This window comes from Crocodylus siamensis, chromosome 1 (assembly GCF_052110815.1).
Source record: "Crocodylus siamensis isolate JL-2025a chromosome 1, ASM5211081v1, whole genome shotgun sequence".
Lineage (NCBI taxonomy): Eukaryota > Metazoa > Chordata > Crocodylia > Crocodylidae > Crocodylus > Crocodylus siamensis.
Window position 1 is genome coordinate 182,303,511 of NC_143395.1, and position 12,925 is coordinate 182,316,435.

General features: G+C 43.4%; 1 protein-coding gene across 1 annotated transcript; it reads left to right on the forward strand.

Moving 5' to 3' along the window:
- The first annotated feature begins 258 nt into the window (after positions 1-258).
- On the forward strand, positions 259-8,820 carry LOC149873739 (zinc finger BED domain-containing protein 5-like). Its single transcript, XM_090037383.1, has 2 exons — positions 259-286; positions 7,700-8,820. Exons 1-2 carry the CDS (start codon positions 259-261, stop codon positions 8,818-8,820), a joined length of 1,149 nt encoding a protein of 382 aa, XP_089893509.1.
- The last annotated feature ends 4,105 nt before the right edge of the window (positions 8,821-12,925 follow it).

A 12,925-nucleotide genomic window follows, 5' to 3' on the forward strand; every position in this document is an offset into this window, starting at 1 on the left:
AGAAGCAGAGATAGAAGGGGAAGTGGCAAGGAAGTATGCAGAAGAGTAAAAGTAGTCAGTGAAGGTAAGGTCAGAAGGTCCTTGTGGGAGTTCTGATGGGAGGCAAAAGCAGAGCAGGAAAGAGATTGCTGTTTGGAGATGCCTCAATGCTCTGTAGTGAGAAGCAGCCTACTGAGACAGAGGGGAAATTCCCATTATCATTGCAAGATTCAGTGCTGCAGGAGTTACAAAAGCATGGCCTGGCACATCTGGAGGGGCATGGAAATTGCCAAAAGAGCAGATGTTGGTGAGTGTGTTGACAAGGAGTGATGAGTGTACACTGCCTTCATAATGCCTTTCAGCTGTCTGCCACTGTCACAGCGTTTCGGAGTGAGCAAAGCAAACTGGTGTAACAGGAAGAAAGCAAAATATGGAGCACAGATGGTAAATGGAGAAGCACGTCACATCTCTAGAGGCACAACGTACAAACGAAATGTAAAGATGTGGAAGCTGAAAACAAATTTTGACAATGTGATCCTAATGTAAGTGGCTACTACTATGGACCATGGAAAAGTCAGCAGCTGAAGGTCAAGAAGAAACTGTAAGGAAGCCTAAATGGGAAAGAAATGGGGACATATCAGAAGCAACTGACAGAACTGAGCTGTATCCAGCCTTTTACTTCAACAGGTGCATAAAGTTAGGCACCTGCGTATGTACCTTGCTAGAACAAGAACCAAAAAATATGAGAATTCTTCAGATATGCACTGAAAACTTTTTTCCACATTTTCTCCAAGATAAAATCCTTACTCAGACACAAGTCTGCAGGAGCTAAAGACTATAAGCATACTGTCAGAAGCACCCAGCACCCTATCAGCATGGGGCCTTATATACAGAAATCTCTCTGGGGTCTATGGAATCTCAGGACATCTTACATCAAACAAAACTGTGGCATTAATTAGAGATGCCCAAAGGTATATTTTCTTTTAACTCTTTTTTGAAGGTAGGCTGCAAACAGGCTTGAATATTTTACAAGAGTCCATTCTGATTGAACAAGAGAATCGGGGATATATTACTGAGGTTATATATGGACAATTAGCATTAGAATTAAAGTGGAAATAATCTCAACCAAACTATTGTCTTTGTCTAAGGGAAAGTGTTTAATAGAAGGATAATTTATACTGGAAGTTGTTAAATAAAAAGCACCAGGTGGAATTTTTAAAGTGATCAGCTGTGCAGATTTACTGGACCACATGCATCATAATAATATAAGTAACTCCCATATACTGGATCATACCATAGATCCATCTTGGCCTGTATCCTTGGTCACACAGTGGCAGAGAATAGATGCTGAAAGGGAGACTGAACAGGGTGGCCATTTATAGACATTACATTTTTCTAGGTTTAATCTAGACTACAGGTATTACTATATACACATAGATGTCTGTAGTCTGAATTAAAATTTGCTCTAATTTGAAGACTAGGGCAGTCCAAACAAGGCAATTTGAACTGTAGTTAATTAACATATATACATGGCAAGTATCTAGGGCTTGCTGTTGCTCATGCCCACCACCAGGTGTAGCAAGTGAGCACAGTTTTCTCACTGATGGTGAATGGCAGGCAGTAGTAGGTTGGCGAAGCATGGTTTCCCTTTGACAAAGCCATTTTGATTCCTCCCCAGCAAGTCACGTTCATTCATGTGCTGAACAATTCTTCTTATTATTATTATTACTTATTATCCCTTGTGGAATAACGTATTATTATTATCCCTTATGGAATGTCTCCAAAGTCAAATTAAGTCAGTGTAGTTATACCCAGGGTGAATTTGACCCATTCTGTCTCTCCAGAGGTATCTAACATAGCTTACCCCTGCAGTTTCATCTTATTTGTAGATTCAGTATAACCCTTGCCCAGAACAATAAGACAATGCAGAGTGGCAAGAATCCAAACAAAAGAAAACATTAATAAAATATTCCTGCTGCTTCCAGATGATTTTTTGCCGGGCCTTTCAAGGTCCAGTACTTGTGTCCTTGAAATACTGAAAATTCAAGTAACAGAGCCATTGAAGCATAACTTTCCTTTCCCTGTAACTCATTTCATGCTACCTTTAGCGTACTTACTGTATGCAAAAATGGCACTTTATCTGAAGGCAGGTTTCATTTAAACTGCTTCATCCAAGACCACCAAATTGTCCTTTCAGAAGTCTTAAAAAACAATCTGCTCCTTAGACACCATAATTCCTGAAAATTTATGCTCATTATATCAAATGGGTATCATACTTCAGATAAGAAAAATGACCCAGGACTTAAGACTTGTGGATTTTTCTTCCATTTATACCGCTTGACTGGATTGATGTTATTAAGATGAAGAGTTTGGCTGAACTACTGTTTTTCATCCAGGCTCCCTCGGGCAGACTCATTTGTGTTAGTTTTTGTGCTTTAGATCAGGTTGTTGGCAACATATTACATTTTTCTGGGAGAAAGAGGCATCATGAAGCACTGGAGTATAAACCCCACATCTCTCTGTGTTCTGACTTCCAAATCTTAGAAGGTATTATTGGGCTGGGAGACAAACTTACACAATACAATTCTGTCTGTTCTCTTAAAATACCACTTTAACATCCTTCTTGTATAGCAATATAATCACTACTAAGGTCTGGTTGCTAGGAAAGTTACCAGTCTTCTGTGGAACAGTTACTAATATAAAGAAGATAAAAAAGCCTCAATCTCATTTGCTGTAATATTTATCAGTGCTGTAGTTCTGGAAGGACAGCACTTCCTTTTTATATGTGCTTCTCTAATGGTATTCTTATGATCTGTATGTCTTTATCCCAGATTTGCCTCATCTTCCAGGGGTAACCATTCTAATATTGAGAATTGTATATTTTCTCTAGGTTATTTCCTGTGTGACGTGAATCTTGCTTTGATCACTTACCATAGCATAAAAGTGCAAATGAAGTTTTTGGGAAGCAATATGATGAATACTGGAAAGGAAATAATTTAATCAGTAAAGAGGAGGAGACTTAAATACATTTATGTGTGTGTGTGTATATATATTTATCAAACGTGTATGTGTGTGTGCATGTACATGCACACACAAACATATCTATGTGGTTGAACCATTCAAAAGGAGGGTTTGTCCAAAAGGTATACAAGATTTGAATACTCTTGTCCTAGCAGACTGACTATAGATGCTTAAGGCTAGTTCAAAAAGTAATGTCCCTGGGCTTTGGGGCTTCACCTTAACAAAGACTCTCACTAAAATCCCAGGCTTGGTGCTAGAAAACTTAGATTCCATTTGTAGCTGCCAGTTAAAAAGAGGCTTCTCTTATGGGCATATTTTTCTCTCTCAGCCACAGAAAACACTTGAGCTTTCCTCCCACCCCTGCTTGGCTTAATAAAGTACCGTAATATGAAGGAAGAGCTAATTCAATGTCATGTCAGTCTCTGATGGAGGGCTGAATGACTTCCCAGGGTTCAACCTTTGCTTTTATCTCCAATTTTGGTGGTACACAATAAAAGTACCACTCCTTTTACTTACACCCTGGCTCTGATATCAGATTTAAAAAGAATGTTTTGCATCTTATCGTGTCAAGGATAGTTAAGCTATATAATTATACCTGGTAACCTGTTTCTGAGGTGACAGTTCGCCTAGCTTGTGGTGGGTGAGAAGTATTTGCTACACTAAGTGAGAGGTATTTGCTAGACTAATTTGCTACACCTGCGCGGCAGTTAGGGCATGCAAGACTAATTCACTGCGCTGCTGGAATATCCCATCAGATACAAATGGTATCTGGTAGTGTGGTAAATTACTGTGCTCAAACACAAGTGAAGACAGTGACATTTGGATTAGTTTACTGTGGTTTAAATTGATCAGGATTATATTTAGTCACATTAACTGCACTTGTAGATGCATTCACTGCTATATTAAATAAAATCTCTGTGTGATAGGAGGCACACTTGGGGCTGGTATCTCACATTGGCCTACCCACTTGTCTAAGTAGGGCAGTCCTCTCAGTCTCTCCTGTCATGACTTGCTGTTCCAAAACTTGGTGTAAAATTGTGGAAGGCTGCCCATTTACTGCACTTATGCCAGGGGGTGCTATACACGATTCCGACCTTCCCTTATTGTGTCCCTTGCCTCACAGGTGGCATCCTTGAGTTGCTCTTTGCTCTGGCTTGTGGCCAGGCCAAACTCAACCCCTTGCTAAGCCTCATACATTCATCCTTTCACTCCACCCCATCAGGCCTCATTTATACTGACCCCCCTCTCACTGGGGCCTCTTGCACTCTGCCTTCTCTCACTGGGCCTCTTACATGCTGCCCCTCACTGGACCACACCCAGCCTGCCCTGCTCCTTGAGTGACCATGTAGGCCATCAAGCATGCCTACTCACACTCCTTGGCTGGCTGGCGCACAGCTTCTTGGGCCCTCTCACAACCCTCATCTGACTGGTGAGCAGCCAATTCACCTTGCCCTGGTTGGAGCTCTGACCCAAGCCCCTCTCTGGGTAACTTGTTACTTTCACTCCCTCCTTAGGGTCAACTACTTGCCCTTTTGACCCAAACTCAGCCTCACCACATCTAAGGGCTTACCAGGGTCTCTCTCTGACCCAGCACTAGGCCTCACCACATCTGAGGACTTACCAGACTTACCCAGCTGTGGTCCCAGGCATCCATAGACTTTCCCTGGCCTAACTGCCTCCTCCCTGGGGCTTCAGCTTATGCCCTCCTGCTAGGGCCTTTCAACTATGCTCCATCACCAGGGCCTTCCACATATGCCTTGCTTGCTGGGGTCTCTGGGGTCTTGTACCCCATGCGGCTCAGGTGCCTGGAGATGTACCTGGCCCCCATACCTGTCCCTGAGTCTGGGTAACCCACCAGGATGTGGAGGCTGGGGAGAGAGCTGGCCTGGCATTTCTGGGGAACTATTCTGCCACAGCCAGCCCCACTAGACCACCCTTCCCCAGCAGAGTGCAGTTTTCGGTCTTACTCAGGACTATGAAGGCCTACCTGCCCTGGTCTCCTCCCTACAGGGCTACATGTTGTTCCAGTGCTGCTAGTGGTTGCCTCTCACCCAGAGGCTGAGTTTCAGCCTCCTTCATTCAAGCTTGCTGTCTCGCTGGGCCTTTCTTCCCCTAGACAGTGATGTCTCCCCCATCAAAGGGACCTTCAGCCTCCTTAGGCTCTGGCCCTGCCTCCAGGCCAGTCAGGGTGCCAGATGGCCCATTGTGGCCCAGGCCTGCCCTTTGCATCGGGCATCATTGCCCTTTGGCCTTCTGGCCCTGGCCCTTTTCCATTGACCAGTCAGGGTGTTCTGGTCCTAGCAGTGCAGCAGCTGACCTCCCTAGGCAACAGAGATCTCCTTCTGGGCCCCACCATACAGCCCTATCACACTGGACTTGCTTAGAGCCCCTGGGATCTTAATAATATGGCTCTATTTTAAACTGGGCTCAGCTGAACCCCAGGCCTCACCCCGCCTGTTCTAAATCAAGGGATTACCTAGCCCCTGTGTAGGCCCGCTGACTATAAACCTCTTCCCAGGCTGGGTCAAACTCTCTTCGGGCCCAAAGACTCTGGGGCTTGGGGCCTCACTGGGCTCCTAGGGCAGTGGTCTCCAAAGTCGGGTGCACAAGACCATCCATTGGGGTGCGGGAAGAAAATATTAGAACTTCTATTTATATTTATTTTTTGTCTAAAAAAATAAGAAAGAAATTAAGCTTTACTAGTATTTAATATACAGATTGGCACTGGCGCCCTCACTCGATCCATATGTCAGACGGTCACGTCACATACGGTATGCAAGGTATCCTGAGAGAAGAGTTGGAGTTCCACAGCACAGAGGGGTTGACAGTGGCACCCTCACTCATTCGTTCACTTTCAGCGTATTGTGACTTATTGCAGTTTTCAAGTGCCCGGTTAAATGGATTTATGGATTATACTATCTAGTTTTAACTAAACTAACCCTCACAAAATGGACAAGTGGCTTAAAAAGATTCCTGTAAAGAAACCATAGATTGAAGATAATAGTTTCATAGTTAGTAGGGTCAGAAGGGCCCTGAGCAGACCATCAAGTCCGACCCCCTGCCATGGCAGGAAAGAGTACTGGGGTCAAACGACACCAGCAAGGTGATTGTCTAGCCTTGTCTTAAAGACCCCCAGGGTGGGAGCCAGCACCACTTCTCTTGGAAGTTGGTTCCAGATCCTAACCGCCCTGACAGTGAAGTAGCGTCTCCTGATGTCTGATCTGAATTTACCCTCTGCCAGCTTGTGACCATTATTTCTAGTAACTCCTGGTAGTGCTTGGGGGAACAGGGACTCCCCTAGTGCCTGCTGCTCCCCCCCTGACTAGTTTGTAACAGGCCACTAGGTCCCCCCTCAGCCGTCTCTTGTGGAGGCTGAACAGGTTCAGGTCCCATAGCCTTTCCTCATAGGGCCTGCCCTGCTGCCCCCGATCATGCAAGTGGCCCTCCTCTGGACCCTCTCCACGTTGTCCACATCCCTCTTGAATTGCGGTGCCCAGACTTTATGCAGTACTCCAACTGTGGCCTGACCATAGGTGGGGAGGATCACCTCCTTGGACCTGCTTGAGATGCACTGTGGATTCATGACAAGGTGCAGTTGGCCTTCCTGACTGCATCCCCACACTCCCGGCCCATGTTCATCTTGGAGTCAATGATGACTCCAAGATCCTTTTCCGCCTCTGTGCTGACAAGAGGGGAGTTCCCCAACCTGTAGGTGTGGTGCTGGTTGTTCCTCCCCAGGTGCATCACTTTGCACTTGTCTATGTTGAAACCCATCCTATTCTCGTCCGCCCACCCTTGTAACCTGTCTAGGTCTGATTGTAGCCTGTTGCATCCTTCCAGTGTGCCCACGTCCCCCCACATCTTAGTGTCATCAGCAAATTTGAACAGGGTGCTTTTTACCCCCTCGTCCAAGTCACTGATGAAAATGTTGAACAGTGCTGGCCCGAGGACCAAGCCCTGGGGGACCCCACTGCCCACATCGCTCCAGGTAGAAAATGATCCATCCACCTCCACTCTCTGGGTGCAGCCTTCCAGCCAGTTCATGACCTGTTGGACTGTGTAGGTGTCAACACCACAGTCCCCCAGTTTTTTAATGAGAACGGGGTGAGAGACAGTGTCGAAGGCCTTCCGAAAGTCCAGAAAGACTAATAAATGCAAGCACAAGCGAACAACAAGAAAATGGCAGAGCTGACACTTCTCCTACTCCTAGTACAAGCTCTTCATCAGCCACATTACGAGGTAAAAACAATGACAATCTAATCAGATCTGACAAGGAGTTGGCCAAAAAAATTCGAAATTATCAAGAAGACTATTTGAAATATGGATTTACATCCACTATCATTAATGTGAACCTCTCCCTAAGTGTATATTGTGCCTTGAGATATTAGCTAATGATAGTATGAAGCCATCATGATTAGCAAGATATTTAAAAACTAAGTATCCAGAACATGAAGGCAAACTTCTACAATTTTTCAGCGATGTTTGAAGTCATGCGATACTCAATCCAGTACTTTACAAAATTTCACTAAACTTAATGATAACTGTTTAGAAGCCTCTTTTGAGGTTTCTTACTTAATAGCAAAAGACAAAAAGCCACATACCATTGGGGAAACACTTGTTCTTCCTGCTGTGGTAAAAATGGCTGAAATAATACATGAAAAATAATATGGTGACAAACTAAAATGCATTCCATTGTCAGCAAATACTGTTGGAAGACACATAGAAAACATTGCTGAAGATTTGAAGAAACAAGTATTAGAACAAATTACACAGTGTGGGAGGTTTGCTATACAGTTGGATGAAAGTACAGATGTTTCTAATTTGTCTCAGCTTATGGTGTTTGCTAGATTCTGTTTTAATAATGAAATACACAAAGAACTACTTTTTTGTGAGCCACTAAAGGAAAGATGTAACGGAAAAGATATATTCTCAACAATAAATGACTTCTTTAATAAAAACAATGTTTTATGGAAAAACTGTGTAAGTGTAACCACTGATGGAGCAGCTGCATTGACTGAAATAAAAAACGGATTCCAGGGTACGGTTACAGAGATAGCACCACACGTGAAATTCATTCACTGCATCATTCATAGGCAGGCTATTGCAGCAAAGAAGTTGGAGCTGGAAGTGCACAAAGTGCTACAGGATGTCATCGATGTGGTTACTTTTATAAAAACAAGACCTTTAAATAGTAAAATCTTTATAATACTTTGTAATGAGATGGGGAGTAACCATGAAAATCTTTTGTACCACACAGAGGTTCGCTGGTTATCTCGTAGCAAAGTGCTTAAAAGAGTTGTCAAACTTAAAGATGAGTTATGCGCTTTTCTTTTACAAAAAGACGAATGTTCCAAATTTGCTGACCTTTTCTGTGATGACAAGTGGCTGTCAGTAGTATGCTACCTAGCAGATATTTTTGAAAAAATAAACACACTTAATCTGACCCTTCAAGGTAAAGGTGACATTTTAACAATGAGTGAGAAAGTAACTGCTTTTCGAAAGAAACTCGTGCTATGGAGAGAGCATTTTGAAAACGGACGTTTGGAAATGTTTCCATCGTTATGTGATTTTGTTGCCGAAAACGATGCAAGTGTGTCACCTATAAAAACTCTTATAACTGCACACTTAAAAAACTTGGAAACAGAATTTTCTAACCTGTTTAAAAATCTTCCAAATGAAGAGTTGCAGTGGGTTTTGAACCCATTTGTCAAAAATATAAAAATGCAACACCTTCCGATTAGTTTGCAAGAACAACTGATAGACATCAGGGAAGATGGAAATTTACTAGCTGAATTTCAACAAAAAACTTTGCATAATTGATGGAAGGGATTGAAAAATTAGTATCATGATTTAGTAAGCACAGCCAACGATGCACTTCTTCCATTTGGATCTACATATCTTTGTGAGGTATCTTTTCCAGTTATGACAGCCATTAAAACCAAGTATCGAAATAAACTGAACTTAGAACCAGACCTTCGAATCGCTGTATCACAAAGTGTTAAACCAAGATTTTCAAAAATAATGAAGCATATTCAATCACATTGCTCTCACTAAAAAATATTATTATTAATAATAATTTTTTTAGTGAGAGCAAAAAGTTTTTTTGTACCGTTAATAAATAAAATAAAAAATTATTTTAAAAATATTGTTTATTTCATCTTTATCTCATCCTTTTTTAATTTCTATTTTGTGTATGTTTTATAATGTACATAATATATTAGTACAGTAGTACATGTGTATAATTTATAAATAAATATACATATATTGGGGAAGTGCTCAAAAATTTTTTACTGATAGGGGTGCGTGATCAAAAACGTTTGAGGACCACTGCCCTAGGGACCTCCTACCATCCCCACAGTTCCTCCCTTACCTCCAGGTGTTGTGAGCAGCAGCTCAGCCAGGTGTAGTTTTTTAGCTACTTGCAGCAGACTGCTGACTCAGCCCTGTGGGCCTGGATCTAAAATGGCCATCTCATCAGGGCTGACCCACACATGCTGGCTGCCTGTGCTCAGCCTTAAAAGTGCACTGCCACACTCTTATGTAATTATGATAAAACACTCCACAAGAATGAAGGGTTAAGCTGAACTGAACAAACAATATTTTAACTAAAAAGAAAGTTAAGTGAGTGCAAACAGTATCTAAGGCACTCTTTTCACAGATTTCAAAGATTTCATAGACATTAGGGCTGGAAGGGACCTCGGGAGATCATTGAGTCCAGCCCCCTGCCCAAAGGGCAGGAAGTCAGCTGGGGTCATAGGATCCCAGCAAGATAAGCATCCAATTTACTCTTCAAGGTGTTCAGTGTAGGTGCTTGAACCACCTCTGCTGGCAGACTGTTGCAGACCTTGGGGGCTCGGACAGTAAAGAAATTCTTCCTTATGTCCAGCCTGAAATGGTCTTGCAGGAGTTTGTGACCATTCGACTTAGTCATCCCTTGGGGCGCTCTGGTGAACAAACATTCCCCCAGATCCTGGTGGTCACCCCTGATAAACTTATAGGTGGCCATCAGATCACCCCTGAGCCTGCGCTTTTCCAGGCTAAAGAGTCCCATGGCTCTCAGCCTGTCATCGTAAGATCTGTTTTCCTGACCTCTGATCATGCGCGTGGCTCTCCTCTGGACTCTCTCAAGCTTCTCCACATCCTTTTTGAATTGTGGAGCCCAAAACTGGATGCAGTACTCCAGCTGCGGCCTCACCAAGGCTGAGTACAAGGGGAGAATGACGTCCCGGGATTTGCTTGAGAAGCATCTATGGATGCAAGCCAGCATTTTGGTCGCTTTACTAGCCCCAGCATCGCATTGGAGGCTCATGTTCATCTTGTGGTCAATGATGACCCCCAAGTCTCTTTCTTCTGTAGTGCTAACCAATGTAGCACTGCCGAGCCTATAAGGAAGCTGCAGGTGTTTCCTCCCAAGGTGGAGAACCTTGCATTTTTTGGTGTTAAACACCATCAGGTTCTCGTCTGCCCATTTGCTGAGCTTGTCCAGGTCAGCCTGGATCACCCGCCTATCTTCTGGCGTGGATGCTTTGCCCCAAAGTTTGGTGTCATCGGCGAACTTGGCCAGTCCACTCCTAACTCCAATGTCCACATCATTAATGAAGATGTTGAACAGTATGGGTCCCAGGACAGAGCCTTGAGGGACCCCACTGGTCACAGGGCACCACGATGAGTGACTGCCATCAATTACAACCCTCTGGGTCCGACCATGGAGCCAGTTTCCCAGCCAGGGGATCGTGGTGGAGCCAAGTCCACAACTGGGCAGTTTGGCCAAGAGGTGATCATGGGATACCCGATCAAAAGCTTTTTTGAAGTCAGATATATGACATCAATCTCTTCTCCCTTGTCCAGGTGATAGGTCACCTGGTCATAGAAGGAAATGAGATTGGTCAAACAAGACCTACCCGCAACAAACCCGTGCTGGCTGTCCCTTAGAATGTTAGCCTGGGCCAGTCCCTCAAGGATGGCCTCCTTAATAAACTTTTCTAGGATCTTCCCCTGGATAGAAGTCAGGCTAATGGGCCTGTAGTTAGCCGGATCCACTCTCCTCCCTTTCTTGAAGGTCGGCACCACATTGGCCTTCTTCCAGTCTTCTGGCACTACACCAGAGCGCCAGGAGTTTTCAGAGATCCGTGCCAGGGGCTGGGCTATGACGCTCGCCAGCTCCTTGAGTAGAAGCAAAAGTCAATGCAAGCAAAAGTCAATGGGTGCCTATACATGAGCACAGAGTCTGCTCCAACACGCTGCACTTCCAGTGCATTAGAGCAAACTCGATTAATCAGTCTGCTGGAGTGTGGCAGTTACCATGAGCAGCCTCCTGCATCTCATGTATCAGTGTCCCCACACTTAAAAATGGCAGTGGAGGTGCCTGAACTAAAGTTTATCAAACGACATTTAGTCCAAGTGCCCGTCACCATTTTTATGCATGGGGACTCTGATGCACAAGACACGGCAGTGCTTTAAGCTGCTCTAATTGATGTGCTGTTCTCCTTGCCCCCAGAGTAAGTGTGAAAGTACCCAATGACACTTCACCAGTATTTCATGATAAATTCATTCAAAAATGGCAGGGAGGAAATTCTGCTTCAATAAGAAAATGTACCTACCTTTGGAGTCAAAATCTAGTGATAGTGTCTCCACCATGTTATCATTGTTGTTTTCTTCTCAAATGTGCATTTTTGCATGAGCATTTTCCACTACTAAAAGTATATTTCCACAAGAGTGTCTGAGAATAGGTTTAAAACCCATGATCAACTACAAGTTGTGGCAACAGAACTCTACTAGACTTCTATAAATTTCCATTCAATGCAAAAATAGCATGTGTTTGCTTGGAATTACACCTCACAAGGCAGTACATAACTGCTCAGTTTAAAAAAAAACAACCTTTTAGTTATGTAGCAATAAGGCAAACCACCTGTTTTGAGCCAAATTGTACTGGACCAGAGATTACTAGGCATGATTGTCTTTGTGCAGAACAAATGCTTCTGCTTCATATGGTACCATAAGTCTGAATAACTTAAGAATAAGCAATGTTTTACTGCTATACTACACTCTGCATTACTTTCTGTCTGATAAATCAATAAGTTTTACTAAACCAATGAAAACTGAAAATAAAGGAGATAGCTTATTTTGCACTAAAGCCTAAAGACCGTAATAGAAGCTGTTTGAATAACACTCTGTAAATTATTTTGTCTTTGGTATTTGGGGTTTGCCTAGAGCTCAGAAGTTCACAGGCATCAGTTCTGTGTTGTGGCAGCAGCTGAGAAACCTCCAATATGTCAAATTGTTAAGAAAACAGCTTTTCCAAACACATTCAAGCGTACGTTGGCAACCATCTGAAGTATGAAAGGAATCCACCTTGTTAGTGGGAACTCTAAATTAATTTACTGGAAAGGTGAATTGAAATGTTTTCTGTTTAAAAAAAAAAAAAAGAAATACAGAAAGATCCCCCTTACACCTCCATTATGCCTTTTATTCAGAAATCTTAAAATGATTTACCTTACACACCTAAACTGTCACTAATCTTTGAAAGAGGTAGAGTATTACAAGTCTAGTTGTACAGAGGAAAACAGGAGGTTAAGGGCTAGACTCATAGCGATGGGAGATGCCCACTTTGGCATCTAAACATATGTCTACGCTGGCACTTGCACTGCTCTGAAGGCCACCACCAAACAGCAAGCACCCCTCATTCAGCTTCTTTACACCTGGAAATACAGTGGTGAGGATGCTCTGGGGATGTCCTCTCAAGATCTTAGAGACAGCTATCCTGAGAGCACCAGTAGGCGGTGCCCCAAAATATTCTTTACTGCCTCTGCTCTGGGAGCCCGTGCCAAATGAGAAAGTGTAGGCAGTTTTTATTTGTTTGGCAGCAGCTTCAAGTGCAGCCTGGAGCCAAAGCAGATGTAGCCTAAGTACAAAGCATTGGTCCTCA

What these genes read in the sequence shown, in the direction of transcription:
- LOC149873739 (XM_090037383.1), top strand. Translation starts at nt 259, where the DNA reads ATGGAAATTGCCAAAAGAGCAGATGTTG. An exon ending in TGCCAAAAGAGCAGATGTTG is followed by an intron (nt 287 to 7,699) that starts GTGAGTGTGTTG and finishes TTCCATTGTCAG; the next exon opens with CAAATACTGTTGGAAGACAC.